Source organism: Phalacrocorax carbo, chromosome 10 (genome assembly GCF_963921805.1).
Source record: "Phalacrocorax carbo chromosome 10, bPhaCar2.1, whole genome shotgun sequence".
NCBI classification, from domain to species: Eukaryota; Metazoa; Chordata; class Aves; order Suliformes; family Phalacrocoracidae; genus Phalacrocorax; species Phalacrocorax carbo.
In genome coordinates, this window is record NC_087522.1 from 19,542,290 (window position 1) to 19,560,440 (window position 18,151).

General features: G+C 46.2%; 3 protein-coding genes across 7 annotated transcripts in view; 1 reads left to right on the forward strand and 2 right to left on the reverse strand.

Moving 5' to 3' along the window:
- IFT140 (intraflagellar transport 140) overlaps positions 1-5,726 on the reverse strand; it is a 90,362-nt gene extending 84,636 nt beyond the window's left edge. The window contains exon 1 of one of the 2 annotated variants that reach the window (XM_064462262.1): positions 5,552-5,726. In XM_064462262.1, coding sequence (XP_064318332.1) covers positions 5,552-5,609 — 58 coding nt within the window. In that variant the 5' untranslated portion in view covers positions 5,610-5,726. Of the gene's footprint in view, positions 1-2,640; positions 2,755-5,551 lie in introns of those variants that run through there. The other variant, XM_064462263.1, reaches the window with a different exon arrangement.
- The window catches only part of LOC104053172 (major facilitator superfamily domain-containing protein 1), a 284,336-nt gene that overhangs the window by 195,533 nt on the left and 70,652 nt on the right, over positions 1-18,151 (reverse strand). The window lies entirely within an intron of this gene.
- The window catches only part of CRAMP1 (cramped chromatin regulator homolog 1), a 52,244-nt gene continuing 41,350 nt past the window's right edge, over positions 7,258-18,151 (forward strand). For 2 of the 4 annotated variants that reach the window (XM_064462270.1, XM_064462269.1), the window contains exons 1-2: positions 9,293-9,526; positions 10,009-10,358. In XM_064462270.1, the coding sequence (XP_064318340.1) occupies positions 9,483-9,526; positions 10,009-10,358 (394 nt within the window). In that variant the 5' untranslated portion in view covers positions 9,293-9,482. Of the gene's footprint in view, positions 7,670-9,292; positions 9,527-10,008; positions 10,359-18,151 lie in introns of those variants that run through there. The other 2 variants (XM_064462271.1, XM_064462268.1) reach the window with 2 other exon arrangements.

Below are 18,151 nucleotides of genomic sequence, written 5' to 3' on the forward strand. Positions count from 1 at the left end.
ATAAGTTGGTAGTTCTGTATCTTGCCTCTGGTATATACAAAGAACAACATAAACTACCAGACATCAAAGCAGAAACAAGTGTGGTTGGGCTAATAACAAGCAATTTGATCTTTCAATGAGATCCATTCTCCTTTATCTTCACACCCCTTCAAAATCCTCCACGTTCCCATAATGGCATGTGGGTCTAGTTTCATTGCCACACAAAAACCCAACAAACCATTCAAATAAAAATTGGAGTGGTTTTCATCTTTCATGTTTTTTTAAGTTTTCTTAAATCTACAAATCTACAAATTGTTCTGACATTGCACATTCTATTTTTTCAAGGTCTAAAATATCTTGAAAAGAATTTCTGAAAAAGTTAAGCACTTTGAGGATTGGGATAGAACATGACCAAACGGAGATATCTGATCTCAGTAATCAGATTAGGCACACCTGTTGGACACTTTTGAAACAACCCACAAGTACTTCATAAAAACTGTAAGATTTCATAGAATCACAGAACAGTTTGGGTCAGATGATCTTTAAAGATGAGCTGCTTCCAACCTCTCTGCAGTGAGCAGGGACATCTTCAGCTAGAACAGGTTGCTCGAATCTCCTTCCAACCTGACCCTGAAAATGTCCAATGATGGGGCATCCACAACTTCTCTGAGCAACTTGTTCCAGTGTCTCACCACCCTCATCGTAAAACTTTTCTTCCTCGTGCCCAAACTAAACCTACCCTCTTACAGTTTAAAACCATTACCCCTTATCCTACCAGTATGGGCCCCTGAGAGAAGTCTCTATTCCTCTTTCTTATAAGCCCCCTTTAAATATTGGGGGGCCACAAGAAGGTGTCCGCAGAGCCTTCTCTTCCCCAGGCTGAACAACCCCAACTCTCTCAGCCTGTCCTCAAGGGAGAGGTTCTTCCAGCCCTTGAGTCATTTTCATGGCCTCCTTTGGACCCGCTCCAACAGATCCATGTCCTTGTGCTGAGGACCCCAGAACTGGATGCAGCACTGCAGGTGGGGTCACACCAGAGCGGAGTAGAAGGGCAGAATCCCCTCCCTTGAGTTGCTGGCCACACTGCTTTTGATGCAGCTCAGGACACAATTGACTTCAATGGCCTGCAAGTGCACACCATCACCTCACATCCAATTTTTCACCACCAGTACCCTCAATTCCTTCTCCACAGGGCTGCTCTCAATCCTTCCATCCCCCAGCCTGTACTGATACCAGGGGCTGCCCCAACCCAGGTGCAGGACCCTGCACCTGGCCTTGTTGAACCTCAGGAGGTTCACACAGGTGAACATTAGACATGACATTAACGTCTACCCACAGGGAGGAGTTAAGAGAGGTTCAGTGTCATTCTCCGCTCCTATTTTTAACTGACCAGACACAAGCCAGGTCTAGTCCAGGCATCATATACCCATAGTAAGGTGGCCCTGTGCTCAGGATATTGGGTCCTTTGGGGAAATCTAGCCTTATTTCAGGGTTTATCAGCTCACAGGTCGTGCACCACCAACACAGGAACCAACGCAAACTGATAACTGGCCATCATCTTGGAGCAAGGACAAAGGACTGCGCTTGTCTGTGCCTGCCGACACAGACATGTAAGATTTCACAAGGAGTTGGTAATTTTGTGAGTAGGGGAAAACTATCCTTTGATAGGGGGTGATTTCCCTCCAGACAAACCTCTAAATACATTACTTAAAAGTTGACAGAGTATTAAAATAAATTACAAAACAAATAGCCAAATTCCAGAGCCGATATTTGTTTGGTTTGAATTTTCTGGGCTTTATGCAGGTAACCTCAAGATTGCTATTGCTACAAATGGCAGCAGTGAGCCAGAACACATAAATGTATTCCCAAACACAATCATCTACTTTCAGGGAGAAAAAAAAAAAAAAAGTCAATTATGCTATTCTGTCCTTGGTGACAATTCTTAAAAAGTTACTTTTATGCTCTGTATGACAATGGCGTCAGCACATTTAGCATCTAAAGGAGGCTGATTATGATTACGTTTGGATTCTTGTGGAACTGCTACCGGCCACAAGCTTACCACAAAACCCATCGCCAAGCATATTCAGAAAATAAGTTTTCTGGATACACTGCTGTGACCTTTACCTGATAATACAGGACAGCCACCCATGCAAAGCGCAGGTTTTTCTTTTAAGCCCTACCTCTAAGAAATGCTAGCTTTTTAAAATGTTTAAAACGGCTAGCCCCAGAGAAAATCGAGTTATGCCACAAAAAGACGGCCAACGACTAAACACTGTTCCCTCTAAGTAGTAAAAAAGAGAGAGTAACTAGTACAAATCAGGTTAAACCCTGAGCGCGCACCGAGGGGGACGGAACGAGAAGGCGCACCCGGGGCCGAGCCGCTCCGGCTCCTCGAGCAGTTCCTCTGCCCGTGGGGCGGCGCCTCGCGTGGGCCGAAGCCTGCCTGGGCCACTTCGGGCGCGCCGCAGTCACCATCCGCCGGCGCGGAACAACAACGGGCTTCGCGAACCGCCCCCAGCCCCCGAGCAGCGACGGCTCCTGGCTCGGTAACCGCGCAGCTCCCGCCCGCCGCGACCGCGCTCCGCGGGGTCGCCGGCAGAGCCGCCCGCCCCGCAGCCTCGGGCTGAGCGCGACCCCCCGGCACCCCCCGCCCGCGCTCACCGGCCGCGGCCCGGCGCTGCAGGCCGCGCTCACTCCCAGCTGCGTTGCGTTACCCCTGACAACGGGGGCAGCGCACCACCCCAGCCCCGGAAACCGCCGACCCGGGGCCGAAGAGTCACGGAAGGAGCCGAAGCCGCCCGCCGGAGAGAGGCGGAAAGAGCCGAGCGCGGCGTGAGCGGGATGGTGCCCCCGGTGCCGCGGTGGGGCGTGGCCCGCTCCCCTCCCGAAGCCCGAACGGCGCCGGTCGGAGGGGCGGGCAGCGGGGACCAGCTCCCACCCTCCCACCGCCGCCATCACCCCGGACACGGTACCGAAGGAGTGCTGCCCCGTCCCAGCACCTTGCCTCCGGTAGGGAGACGGCGGGCACCGATCCACCGCCACGCTTGGACACCCACCCTCGGGGCTCCGGCTGGCGGGACCCCAGATGACACCGATCAGCAGCCTTCGGCACTTTGAATTAACCCGCAAGGAACCCCCTGTAGCCCCGATGATGATGGATGGGCACACGGCATCCGGAAATCAGGATCGTATCACGAACCCTTCAGGCCTCCCAACGCGCATTAACCACTCACTGCAACAGAGCCTGATCCAGCTGAAATTTAGCGAAGTATAAATGCGTATCATAACCCTGTGTGACTGCACAGCCTGGAGCTTATTAGCTTATTTAGAGCTTTTGTGGGAAAAGTGATGCGCTAACTTTTTAAGATAGCGGCCAATCTTTTCTCGTAACATCTAAGCGGATATGGCCCACAAAGCTGTCCTGCCGCTACCCTCACGTGCTGCCCTTCCTCTCCACCAGCACCCCTGGGTGCCCAGGGCAGGGACAGCTCAGCTCCACCTCGGACCCTCACCAGCACTGGGGCTGCGTTCAGCCTTGGCAGCCAGCTTTACCCAATGCCTTCAAGAGACAATTCAAGACCCAACCCTCATTCAGCCATCAAGCCCACAGTCATCTGTAGTTCCTCTGAAGTCACACCGCTTCCATGCAAACAGACAAAGCCACACCTCCAGTACAGCTGTGACCACCGGCTCCTGCATGCCCCAACTTATGTTGACTCTTGCCATGAGTAACGTGTTATTTACGTGGTGTTTTACACCGTTTCCCTTCTCCAAGTATACAGCAATTACTGGGACCCTTCTGACAAAAAAAGGCCAGTGTTGTCAGCAAGTAGGAAAAAGCAGTAAGCAGGAGACAGACTGCATTAAAACCTTCTGTGTCTCTTCCAGAACTTAAAGATAGGCTTTAGGTAGGGAGGCAGAACACAGACTCTAGACCTCCTTGCTACAAGCTCAGCAACCCCCTCTAGAACCAATTGGTTTCTGAGCAGCAGAACTTATGAAGTCATGTTTCCTGTAGCTTTTTATCTCATGCTTTAATTATCCTCTCCCTTACAAGGCATCAGGTCTAACAAAGTCATTTATGGCATCTCTTCGTGGTGGATTCTTGCACATGTAGTAACACTAGCTCACTCGGGTGCCACTCCCAAAGCAGACCTAGTAATTCATCTCCTGCTTTGCCTATTTTCACTGTTCATACCCATAGTGTTCTTGAGGTCATCAGACTTGAAGTTGAGTGTTTGAGCAGACCATGTGTGCAGATGCCTTGTTTTCTCAGACAACAAAGCTAATGAAGAAACTATTGCAACTACATAGTACAATCAAGTCAGAAACACATGGCCAGTAGGAGACTCAAGCAATCGCTTAGTCTACCATCCCTTCCTAGGCTGGGATAAAAATAATCTAAAAAAAACCCGCCAACTGTGACCATTTTTACAGCTTTCATAATTGCCTGGCTCAATGTTACACAAAATTTGGCCCAGTGACCCAACTAAAGGCTGAGCTGGAAGTTAAAAAGTTCCCTGCCCTCCGATATTCAAACGAGAAGCCCTGCTGTAAAGGATTTACATCCTAAATAGACAAATGAGCAGGGCATCCTAGGAACTTAAGATCTTCCCTCCTGAGTACTGTGCTCACTAAAGAGGCCTAACAGCTCCAAGTCCCAAAAGTCCCAGGACATACAAAGAACAAGCTTCAGCAGCATAGTAGCACATGGTGCATTTCATCCCTTCCTCTAAGGGTGTGACCTCAGAGGCTGAGAAAAAAAAATAAAGTTACATGATTGGGTGCTCCCTATTTAGTAAGCCATAAAGTATTATCAATAAAAGTCTGACCTTCGGTTTAAATCCTCTTACCTGAGCAGGAAAGAACTGCTTTAGTAACACAAAGATCGTCCATTTGCCAGATTAAACAGCTAAAGAGACTTAAGAACAAATGAGTTACAGATGAAGTGTTGTAGCTTCTAAGTAACCTAGAAGGAACACACAGGACAACATCCACTATATTGGTGGCTTTTACATCCAAGATATTTGGAAAAGTATTTTTGTGTTATAATTACTGTCATGATCATACATGTTAGACGCAAAATTAAAGACACCTCAGCATGAAACGGAAGTACTAACTTTGTCCTTCTGCTGGACAGTTCTGCACTGCTTGCTCTAATTCTGTTAAGCATGCAATTTGTTATTCATACCTTAACATACACAGGATGTACAACAAATCCAAGATAACGTTCTTGCCTAGTCTAGAAAACCATGGCAACAAACACTGAAAGATTATTTGCATTTTGTCTCCGTGCAGGTCTGCCAAAGCACAATCATGGACCCTCCCTGCTATTAGAAAAGACCTAATGAAAGTTCAAGTATCTTTTGACATCTCAACCTACCCCCTGCCCCTCAGCTCTTGTCCAATACCTCTTTATTCAGTCTTTCTTTCATAAACATTTACACACATGAGCAATTCCACACCTTAACAGACCACTTGAGGCAATGGGGCTATTCAAGCATATAAAGTTATTTACATACACATAGAATGGAAACCTTCCACTCTGAGCTCCTTGGGGAGCTGAACATACCTTCACGTCTCTTTGCAGAGCACCATGGAATATATGGCACTGTAGATGCAGAATGCATGATTTCCTGTCAGTATTGTTAAATTTGGTTGTGGTCAAACCAAGTGTCAAAAATAAACCATATGGTCTTGTGCTACTTTGTAAGAAAACTGCAAAGTACTCTCTCTACAAAAAAAAATAAATAATTAAGATGCAGATTTAAATGCAAAGCCCTACAATGAAGACAATACTATTAAGTAATTTGGCTCTTTTTTGTTTACAAACTACATTCATAGCAATACACTCTGTTGCAACTTATATCTAGAAGATGACACAGAGCCCAAGGCACATTCAAGTTTAGTTCACCCTTGCAAGATAATTACTTGCAACTCTCCATGGGAGCCTAATCTTCCAGAATTTAGATGCCATCATTAAGTTTAAATTGTTAATTCATTGATTTCTAAGCTACAGATTACAAAGATTTTCCTTAGAATAGTAAGGCTTCCTTTCCTGCTATGATACCCACAAAGGTTCAAGATGATGATGGTCTAATGTTCTTTCCACAAAGAGTCTATCAAGGAATAAAAAAAAAAATCTCACACGGTACCAGCTGTAACATTTTTTTTTGGAAATCATTCTTCCTAGCAGTTAAGATGAAGTCACCACACACAAGTATCGGAGAACAGTCACTGGACAACAGGCCAAAACATTAGCTTCGCAAATGAAATTCAACCCCCTTTGATTCACTATATCACTAAATAAAGCTTCTTAATCCTGGGGATAGTTTATTTAAAAAAAAAAAAAATCCCACCCAAGAGTACCTATCCAATTGCAAACTCAAGAAGACTAGAAGGTGTGAAGACACCAAGCCTCCCCCGGAGGTTTCACATTTGTGATTTCATGCATGTTACTCGTAACCTTTATTAGCAATAAAGGACTTGTCAACATCTTTAATTAGTAATAAGGACGTGGTCAGTGAGCGCCTCAGGGGCGCTCGAGGACCGAGGATCGCCCTCGGAACTGCTAAACCCCACACGACACCGGCAAGAAGCAGGGGGTCGCTCAGCTGACAGCGAGGAGGCACCGCGCCGGACCCACAGCGCCGGGGGGGGGGGAGGGGGCGCCGCCCCGCTGGGCACCCCAGCACGGCCCCCCGGGGCTTCCCCCTCACGCTCCCGCGGGCGGGAGGGAGCGGGAGCAGCGGGCTCCCCGTGCCGTGCCGGCTGATCCCTCCGGGCGAGCGGGCACGGCCGCGGTGTAGCCCCACGCCGCTTTTACCGCCCAGCCAGGAGCCGAAGGCCGCAGCGGAGTAAGCGAAGCACCATCCCGTCCAGGAACCACAGCGCTCCCAAGAGCTGCTCCATCCCGGCGGGCAATAAAGAGAGCGCTGACGCAAACGCCCAGCCTTCTGACCAATGGAACCCTGGAACACAGCCAAGGGCCCCGGCTGTAGGGCCCCCAATTGGTTTTTCTTTTAGCCAATCAGCAGCCAGCTCTAGGGGTTCGCCTCGCGCTCTGACAGCTACCGGCCACCGCCTCTTCCTCTGCGCTAAGCTTGCGTCACCCACCCCGCGCCGCGCTTTGTTTGGCTTGCGTTGGGGCTCCGGCCCCGCCTCCCGCCTCGCTCCCGCTTGCCGCCAGCCAATAGGACGCCCGGTTCGGGGTGCCGGGGCGGGGCGTACCGGCGCTCTCCGCTGGACCCGCGCGGCGCGTTCTGCCCCGCCCCCTCGGCCTGGCGCAGGGTGAGGAGGAAGCGGAACCGCTGCTGCCGTCCCGAGCCCACCGCGGCCCGCTCGGCGGCCGAGCCCGGGCGCCAGCAAGCCGGGGCGCCAGCGAGCCGCGGTGCCGGCCGGGGACGGCGAGCCCCGGCGGGCAGCCGGCGGTGCCGGGACCGCGGCGTCGGAGGAGCCGGCGGAAGAGAGGTCGCCTCCCCGGCCGGGAGCGGGACTGCCGCCGCCGCCAGCAAAGCTGGGAGGGCCTCTGGGGCCCGCGGCGGTGGTAGGGCGCGCCGGCCGCCCCCCGAGCTGGCGAGACTGGGGTGCGGCCTGCGGGTGCCTGGGGCTGCAGGAGCTGGAGGAGCCGCGGCAGCCACCGGTGGGGGAGCCGGAACGCGGAGGCTGCCGGGCGGCGTTGATGCGGCAGGTGAGACTTGGGCGGAGTGGGGAGTAACGGGGCTGTGGGCCCTCGTGGGGCGGGGGCGTCCCTGGGGGAACCGGCCTGGCCCGGGCCGTCGATCAACGGGGTGCGGTGGCGCCGGGCTCTGCAGGGAGCTTGAGAACACCTCCGCTGAGGGGAGCCGGGGTTTGCAGGGGACTCGGGGAAGGGACGGCGACTGAGCATGAAGGGCTAGAGGACCACACCAGCCAGGGTGAGAAGATCTTCCCCTTGAAGGAAGGAGGAAAAGCAGGAGCAACGTGAAAGTGAAAGGCAGCTGAAACGAACGCGGGTGCGGGGCAGGGCAGAGGGTCAGGCCGGGCAGGAGCCAGCTCTAGGGAAGCGGGGCAGGTGCTGGGCTTTGCTACCCGTAAGTCATGCAGGTCACCGACCCCGAGGTGCGTTTCTTTGGTATCTCCCGACTGATGGTTGGGGGATGCCAGTGGATGCATCGTTTAAGTGATGGTAATAAAACCAAACTTGAAATCAAGGAGATTTAAGCCTTACTCAAGTTTTTGAGCACAGACTGTCAGAGTTGGAAGATTTCTGTCCTCAGAATAACTGAAAATACGGCAATTTTTGTTGTGTGGACAAGTTTGTGTTTGTAATTAGGAAGCTGCCAGGTGAATAGTCAACCAAATTTTCATACAAATTTAGATGTAGAGTTCAGATCAGTTTATTGAGGGTTTGCAAAGAATGGAACGTTGCCCCCCATTATTCTGACTTGGTAGATTTGGTGGTTTAGCTGAAAGTCGTTAGAGGGAAAAGTATCATTTTAATAGTAGGTATACAGTCCAGAAACTGTAATGACACAAATTCATACGCCATATAATGCTGATGCATCTTGTTCATTTTAAACCACATTATTCTGGAGTCAGCCTAATCTGTAATGATTCCATTTTTTATTTGTGATATTCAGAATTTTGTTTTGTTTTTTCTTTTCCTTTAATTAAAGTTGGACTGTGGTTCTTGCTCTGGTGATAAGGCAGCTGCATTGCAACTGCTACTTCTTTCTGTTTTGCCTTAAGTGGTTTCTTGCTTGGAAGTTGACTTCTTTTAGATGTGATGTCGGTAATATTTTTCAATCTTTAAGGAAAAAAAACCCAACTAGTTGTTGGGTTTTAGCAGATAATATGATGGGATGCCTTAAGGTTTTGTGTGTGTATCTGGTGGTTTGTTCCAAGCGTTAAAAAACTCTAGAATTGAGAGGACTTACGAAGCTGGGCGCAGAGCGAGTGGTCATCCCAGTGGCCAGTCCCCACGTCAGGTTTGGGGTTAGAGCTGCGTGGCGATGCCCCTCAGGGAGTCTAGCAGCAAGTCCTCCAGCAAACGATAGTTTTAAAACTTTTTCACTCGGCCCAGAGGCCGCAGCGTCGCCCTGAGGTGCCCGCGCCCCGTCGAGGTGAGGGGGAGAAAGCCGCCGCAGATGCCTGCGGAGTTTGCTGCCCTTCAAATTAAGAAAATGTATGATAAGGGGCGGGGGGTGGGGGGGAGGGGTGTCGTGTGAAGTGAAGCCCCGCGTGCGGGAAGGCGCGGCGGAGCCGGGCGGGTTGCCGGCGGCGGGGAGCGGCGCGGGCGGCCCGGGCCGGCGGGGAGAGGCGCCCGGCCCGCGGCGCGATGCTCCGGCGGCGGGGGCGGCCGGGCCCGTGGCTGCCCGGCGGGGAGCGGCTGAGAGGTGCCGGGGCTTCGGCGGGCTGGGGGCGGAGGGGGAGCCTGGAACCTCGGTAGCCTCGGCCAGTCCCAGCCCCAGAGACACACACGCACAGAGAGAGGAGGAGAAGCCGCCGCTGCATCTGGGAGTATGAATCCCCCCCCCGCGGCGGGTCGGGTCGCCTCGGCTCCATGGTGAGGAGAAGGAAGAGCCCCCCGGGGCCCCAGGAGCCGCGGAATGGGTAGGATGGGGGGCGAGCGGCCGGCCCGGCCCGGCCGCGCTGCCCTGCTCCGCTCCGCCGGGCGCGGCGGCTGCCTTTCCTCTCAGCGGCTGTCGAGCGCTTCCACACGCCCGAGTTCGGCCGGGCGATTTCTCCGCCAAAGGCGCCCCGAGGCCCTTCGGGAGGGTGCCGGAGGGCTGCCGGGGGAGCCCGGCTGCCTTTTGGGCCGGTTTGGGGGGGGGTCCGGTGGGGCTTTCCCCCTCCCGCCGTCGGCACAGGTTGTTGGGTCGGGACAGCAAACGAAAGGGGATTTAGTAACAAACAACGGCGGCCATGTTGAGAGGAATTTCTGCAGCTAAACTTCTCCCCTCTCAGCCCAGGGATTTCTCTCCCTCTCTGGGGGGCTGTCTGGCCTGACTTTGTGCCCCCCTCTTTTTTCTCTCTCCCCCACAACAGGATGACAGTGAAACTGGGCGAGAGCAGCGGGGAGGAAGGGGTGAAAAAGCTGGGCAAGAGAGCAGGAGGAGATGAGGAGTCCCTGGAAGAAGAAGGGGCAGGAGGAGGAGGAGAGGCAGCTCCAGGCAGCAGCAGCACAAAGAAAGAAGAGAAGATTATTAACAACAACACTAGCAGCAGCCCTCCACCGAACCCCAGCTTATCACAGGCCCCGACCTCCCTCCAGCCCTCCCACAGCCAGGACCAGCATCATTTTCTCAGGTCCAGTGTCAGACCTCAGAGCAAGAGGCTGAAGAAGGATTCCCAGGCATCCTCCTCAGTTGGCAGCAGCACTGCTGCAAAAGGCAAAGGTACTGTATTTTGGCACCCTTAAAACACGCGGGCAAGGGGGGGTGGGGGTGGGGGTCACCTGTGGGTTTGGGAGTTGTCATTCTCCTCTTGTAGATGCCACCTTTTGTTTGGTTTGGGGAAGGTGTTTTGGGGCTTGTTTCTCACAGTAGCTGAAGTCGTCTTTGTGTCCCAAGGCTCCAGCTTCTCTGCTGCCCACTATCCTCTTTGCACTTGCAGAAATGGGGGGTTTGGGTGTGTATGTGGAGGAGGAGAAAGTCTCCATTATTGAAGCAAGCCTTTAATTCCTGCCTTTAATCTCTGCTGAGTTTTAGGAAATTCCCATATTTTGGTTAGGAAATTACACCCTATCTGTGTAATCGGATGGCTGCACTCTGAATTCTGTTCTTGGATAATAACAAAACATTCCCTGGGTGTTAGTTAAAAAAGGAAGGGGGAACCCCAACTGACAAAACATTAATGATTTAATCCAATTATTTCTATGGCTATTCTACCCAAAGAACTATTTTAGCAACGGCTATAAGGTACACATATTGACATATTTGTTTCTAAGATTTTGAGTCCTGCGTTACTGTTTCAGAACAGTTTGGGCATGTCCATGTAATTTGATTTTTTTCTTAAGATTGTTTGTTATCTCTCTGTATGTACATACATACATGCACGTGCTTTTCACTTTAGCATTGTAGATAAGAATTTGATTTTTTCCAAAGCTTTTTCTTACTTGAATAGCTAGGAGAGAGCAAGGATATTTAAATATCTTGGTGCTATTGTGTTTGTGTTCAGCAGTTGCTGGATGACACCTGGCACTGTATCTGAGCTGTACTTGAGACTAATTTTGGATACCTTGTGCAAAGATACTCAAGTGTTGTTTTCTGTTAATTTTTGAGAAAAACAACACACGGGAGATTCCTTCAACATTTGGAACAACAAAATTTACTCTTGTCTGCTTCAGCGAAGTAAAACTCCATGTAGAGTAAATGTGTCTTGGAGGTTACCTCACTCTTTGGTCCGTTGCAGTGGTGTGCACATACTAGACATTAGGTAAACACTATGCATTATGGTAGTTTTGCATTACAGTAATAAAACAGTGCAAATTGTGGTATTTTAATTATTGTTCTATCATGAAAAAAATTTTTTAACTCCGTTGCTTGACAGTTATTTTTTATATATATATATATATATATAAAAAATTGACTAAAGTATTTTTTAATACCTTTGTAAGTTCTCTTTAATCTGTTAAACTTTTTAAGTTAAAAACTTCTATATGTGGTATTGGAAGCTAGAGCAGAAAGGCCTATGTAATTGTTCTCCCAGCTGCATTAAACCAAATAAACAGATGGAATACCCAAGAGTGTTTACTTACAGATAATTATTTCAAGGGTGGTAAATAGTATTACATGGGAGGAGGTGTTTCTTTGGAATACATGTTGTCTATGATAGACGCGTCAAATATAAGCATTTGAAATTATTCCATTACTTTGAAAGCCTATATGTGTGTGAACACAATACATATATCTTTGTGCATGTGTACATTCATGTTTGTGTATTTGTACATAAATATTCATTTCCAACTGAAAAGCAAACTTCATTCATTTTGCAATTCAGATTCCAAAATAACCCTAATTAATACTTTCCATTCTGTATATAATTTTTTTCAGTAATTGGTCATGGATGATGCTTTTAATCACTGTACCTGACTGTGTTGTCAGATTTGGGGAAATTTCTTAAATCATTGGGACTGACGGTGGTAGCATTACAGTGAGGCTTTGACTTTTTGAATTGCATGACCAGCCGCAGCTCTGCCTGGCTAGTTTTGAAGTGAATACATTACAGTTCATTTCTCTGATACCGTTGAGATTAAAACTGTCAGATCTTGGAGCCACGGAGTGGGATCCTTTCTAATTTGAGTTCTTTACATTCAGGGATGCACACTGAGAGGTTTTCTAGGCTTGTCTGAATTCTCCCTAATGGAGTGTCTTGTGATCAGAATTTATAGGGCTTTCCATTCTGAGTGAAGTGTCTCACAGAGCTAGCTTCCAATAGGGAACCAGTGGAAGGGTAAAGATCACTAATAAAGATTGGACTTAAATCCTTCCCCTTGCTGTCCCACCAACATCCTCCTCCCCCTGTAAGTATAAAAATGATAAAAATCTCGAATGCATGTGCTTTGGATCAGCTCTGAAAACTGGAAGCTTTTTCCTTTTGTATGTCACAGTCGAGGTGATAGCTGCAAAGGTAATTTTAACATTGGCCAGCAGGAGTGTCTAGAGCACACTCATGCCTGGTCCAGTGAAACCAGAAACTTGTTTTTGTCATGGTGTTTCAATAATGCTGTGTAACCCTTGAAATTTTATTGAAGTGGTCCTGCTTTCAGTGTCTTATGTATTCTGAAGTGAAAACTCACATTTCCAAAGGCTGTTTTTAAGGAGTGTAATCAATAAACTTAATCTCTTTCAAATTGTAGTTACTCAGCAGGCGTTGGCTTGTCCTAATCATGTCTTTAAAAGTGATTTGAAAACAGTTTTTTTTTTCCTCTTTGTCACAGATCCCTTTTTACTTCTGGCATGTGTACTTTTAGGGTGCTTCACTGTAGCAGACAAATTACTGACGAAGTAAACTTTACTGTAAGCTGTAGGATGAGTTTGCCCACCCAACAGCTTCTGACTTTTCGATTTTACCTTGCTATGGTTGAGGGATGATTGTTAGTAATAATTCTCAAATTCTGCATAGTAGAATGTGTAAGCGTATTGCTAATTTTCAGATTATCCTTATGTAATCTTTAATTGCATTTTTGGATTCTCTCTCTTGCCTTTTGGGTACTAAGGTGCACTTTTGAGTTTAGGGTGAAAAATTACATAGAAAGTAGCATAGTAACATAAAGTTGGAGAACTATTTCACTTCAAAAAGCCAATCCATTTTGAGTTGCTGAAAGGTTTATCAGATTTCTTGCACAAATATCTAAATCTGTGCTTTTAAAAAAATTATTGTCTTATTTTTGAATGTTGGTCATCTTTTTATTATATTTACAAGTAAACTACACCTCAACTAATGAATGAAGTATGAATGCTTGGAAGTAAGTCTTAAAGTAACTTGCATGAAATCAGAGAAGGAACTTGAAGGAATAGCAGGGTGGAGGCAGTTTATTATGAGAGTTCAAAAGCAGAGAGGTTCACTGAGGGAGAGGCGGCAGACCAATGTAAGGTTGCTGAAAAAGAGGTATTTCTGAGAGTTTACTTCTCAAACAAATATACCATATGGCTGCTGAGCACAGCTTTTCAGGTGTGTTTTGGGGCTTCTGTCCATGAAGCAAGAGTGGTTAGAATACACGTGTGTGGTGTGACCACACTGATGAAAGCAAATGCAGAATACGTTGACATCATGTGATGTAGATTCAGTTTGAACTAGAGTAGAGTGTTCCTATTTCCATGTTTTTATCCATTTTCTGAATGAGAATGAAGTCAGGAGGAAATAGTAACAAAGTCTAATAGTCATGAGCTGAAGCTTGAAGATGTCTTTCATGCTGTTGCTCTAGATTTATTCATAAAATGTGTAGAATGGCCCAAATAAGTACTTGGATTTGTTTTGCAGTAATAAGCGGGTCTTGCTTGAAAAAATTATTCAGCTGAAACCATTAATTGAATTAAAATGTTCCATCTTTTGCACCATATAAAACTTGTTAGAAAGCAGTCCAGTTTGTTTCAGCCCACCAAAGTTGCATGTCGCGTAGCATGTAGATTAAATTAACAACTGTCCTCTCCTCTGAAGAGGGTGTACGTACCAAGATACCCAGTGTACGTACTTGATACGATTTGGTTGTAGCTTCCCAAATTTGGATGCTGCAGAATGTATTATAGCCTTCATTTGAAATGTCATTCCTCCAGCATTATTTCTTTAGGGCATGAATGACTACTGGCACAGTACCTTGTTCTAGTATTATCCTTAATCCTGCCCATCTCATTTACACTTGGTCCTTCACCTTCCATCCTACCCTGACATGCTTTCTTTCATTCTTTGCCCTGTCATTTACCCCAGTTCTTTCCCCCCCCCCTTACCTTTGTAAGTGGACCAGGACCGGAACTCCACGTTATCTCATCCCACACCACAAGAGGAGGACTTTTTCATGTGCCCTGTGCAGTAGGTACTGAACTTCGAAAGGTGCCTGCCTGCCAGGCTACACAGCCACCTGGTTTAGATGGAACTTCATACTAGGCTTTATGGGTGTTTTCTAATGAAAGAGCAAGAGAATAATGATTTACTGGAGATGGGGGAGAAACCAAATTTATAATAAACCATGTTTGTTTTTGAGAGCTATGCCTGGTTAGCTCAGATAATGCATCAAATGCAGCACTATGTATTAAATACATACTATCTGTAGAAAAGCAAGCCTTCGGTACGGTTTTGTATGTAGACTCCTGTTCATAATTGACACTGTATGTGTTTAAACACATTCAGCTACATCTTGGTTGTGCAAATCTTCTAAATAATAAGAGGTAGAGGAAGCTAGACTAGTCTGTGTCCTTGTAGGGCGGTTATGTATTGTGTTTAAAACTTTAGATGTTAATTCATAACAAGAACACTGCATGGTATAACCATGCAATATGGCATAAGCTGTCCTAGACTTACCTTTCTTAGGAGCCCATGCTATTTACTGTGGAGGCATACAAGGTGGAAACTTACTGTTTTTCTGTTGTAATGTTAGTACTCAAACAGAAACAATGACTTGCATGGAGTGTGTCTGTCTTCCCTCTTGTCTGTGTTCTCTTGTCAGCTACAGTTCTTGGAGGCGAAAGCAAATTGGATCCAGCCTGCATCTTTGTTGGGTTGTCTTTCCACAGAGCAAGTGGCTTCACTGAAATTCCCAAAGCGCACACTTTCGATGAGATAACCCAATTAATTTCTTTACTTAAGTCTATGGTGTGGTATCTGCCATTAGAAAGATACATGGCTAGAAATGAATGATCAGAAGGAAAGTTTGGACATTTGTCTTTGATTGCTTTTTCATTAAAATCAAAGAGTAAATGCTCACTGAGGAATGCTCTGCTATGTTGCATTTGAAGCTTTCTGGAAAGTATAGATCATAGCACCTTACCCAGCTCTGTTGGCAACAGGCGTTTTGATGTACATTTCATAAGACTGCTGAGCACTAATGCAGGTTTAAGAATACACCTAGTCACTCAGAGGTGCTTTCTGGTATGGCCGCCTCAAAGGCAATCTTTACCGAAACCACTTTTGAAGGTAATCTTGTGTAGTTTAGCCTTGCTGTTGGCTCCTGTAGAATCCCAAAGAGAAGAAAGTATGTTCAGAAGGAAACTTTCTGGCATGTTACAAGTTGGTATTCGCATCCTGCGCTTTGGGGAGTAAGCTTAGTCTCCTAACGCTCCACATTTGGCCCGTAGCATGCAGGAGTCTGAAAGTGCCATCTCATTTATAAAGGTATTCCCCGATAGATGTTCCACCTACAGTTGACTGGTGACTCCTGAAGAAGTTGAGATTTTTGCAAGCTAAGCCTGTAGAACGGCGATAACAGAAACAGCCTGTGAGTTGAGATGCATGGGTGTAGTGGGAATTAACTCTGAATTCCAGCTTCTATGGGTATGGAATCTGTCATAGATGTGAATCAGCTGGCATGTAAGAGCTGCCAATGGAGAACTGAAAAGCAAACACTAACATGCTACATAGAGCCTGGAAGGCTGTAGCCATAAGACACCGATGCTATCAGTGACTCCATTATTTGATACACGCAGTGTTCCATTGTTTGTCATTTTCATATCAGATTTTTAATCTGCAGTCTTTAAATCCCTTTACATGCATTTTTGCAAGTGTTTATGTTTTGCTTAGAACTACAAAGACAGCTTTTTCTACAGAAAATGTAGTTTGACATGATGTTATGCCATTCACAGCTAGATGATGTTCTAATAACAGGGCATCTAATGCATAGAGAACACTGGATAAAAGGAATTAATAAGCTTATCTGAAACATTGGAGTTCTCCATGATTTTGTTGGGGGTTATAGTTCAAATACCAAGTACAAAAACCTGCTGTCTTTGCAGACTGAGGGTTGAAAGCCAAGTCAAAAAGCTGAGACCTTAGGCATCCAAACTTGCTGCATCGTACCTCATGTGCAGGTGCTGGTGCTCCACTGTATCCTGGAGCAAAGGGAAGGAACTGTCCTAGCTGAAATTGCGTGGATGTCCAGTCCAGTGGTTGAGTGACGCAGGATAAGTGGACAGAGTGAGAATGGCCATCTTGTCTTTGTCTCATCTGCAGTGATCTCCTTTTATAAATGTTTTTACTCTAGAACAAGCACCTAAGCAGATTATTAGAGTAAGCCCCCTTCTTCTCTCCAGCAATTCTGCAGCAGTAATGGTACAGCTAGTCTCAGTGGACCTTTTTGTTTTAATGCATTGCTTAAGTTTTAAATAATCTATTGTTGGGAATTAATGATCATCATCATCTGTCATTAGTGAGGGAATGAAAACTTGTTGGCTCTTTTGTATGTTACAAGAATCTCATACTGTAGGTTTGAAAGAAGGAATTTATGGGATGTAATTTAATGATGTATGACTATTTCTGCTTTTGCCTTTTAGCCTGAATTGGTTTATAATACCATATTTTAGAATATACTGCATTCCATTGCCTTACCAAAATCTAGTAAACTCTAGAGTGGATTGTGGTAAACTGATGATAAATATTACTGTGCACAGTAGTAAGAAAGTTTATGCAAAGGGATGATATAGTGAACTCCTTTATTCCTGGAAGAATTAAATGGCATATAAGACCTTTGTAGAGGTGACAGGATATTAGAATTTTTAGATCTTCCTATATGATACTCTAATCAGTTGTCTGGATAGTAATTTATTTGCATTTAAAACAAGAAGGACTGTGATAAACTGCCCAGGACTACAGTTTGTCTTGTAGAATAGTAAGTAGATATAAAGGAACAAAAGAGCAATTATGAGCTACATATCCTTTGTAGAAGTTGAATCAGTGGATTCGTTAGCATGTCCTCAATAAGACTGTTCTGTTCATTTTGGCTTTTTACATACAACTAAGAGGAACTCTACTGAACTTCATAGTCTTATTAGAATTTAAGGTTCTCATTGACACTTTTGCTTCTTATGCTTTTTAGTAATGAAAACTTCATGTGTAGCAAGTGTACTGTACAGTCTTTGGAAAATCTTTCATAAGATCTGAACTTCAAGCAGCTGACTTCAGGTTTTTACTTACTTGCGTATGTATACAGTGATGTAACCCCCACTCCCCAAACAAAAAAAATAACCACCCAACAAATAACCAACAAAACCCCGCATTTGTGGTTCCCCTAAATGATTTCTTAGAAAGTTAGAGTTCTGTGATCAGAACAATAGCCCTGGAATAGAATCCTGTAGCTGACTTGATAAAGGACAACTTTTGCATTGCAAGCTAGTAGCAACAGAAGATTGTAGATTGAGATCGAGGACTGATGTGTTTGAATTCCCCTTTATTGACCAAGGATTTTAAATATTAAGATCTGTATTTCTTTACCATGTGAATTGTGATATTCCAATCTCGCATTTGCGAATAAAGAAGCAATTCTGTGTCTTAATATTGTTTGTTTTCTTCTTGGCCATCTATTAAGTAGAAAAACCTGAGCAATGTTTTCATTTTTGAAAAGGATTATCCTTCACAGTAACAGAATGCAATTGCTTAACTTCTTTATCAGTGGCTGATGGAGGCTTTAGGATATAGAGAAGCTGTTTATTTGAGAAGTTGTTTTTAAGTACATTTTCTTCTAGATGTCCAATTATTTTTTCAT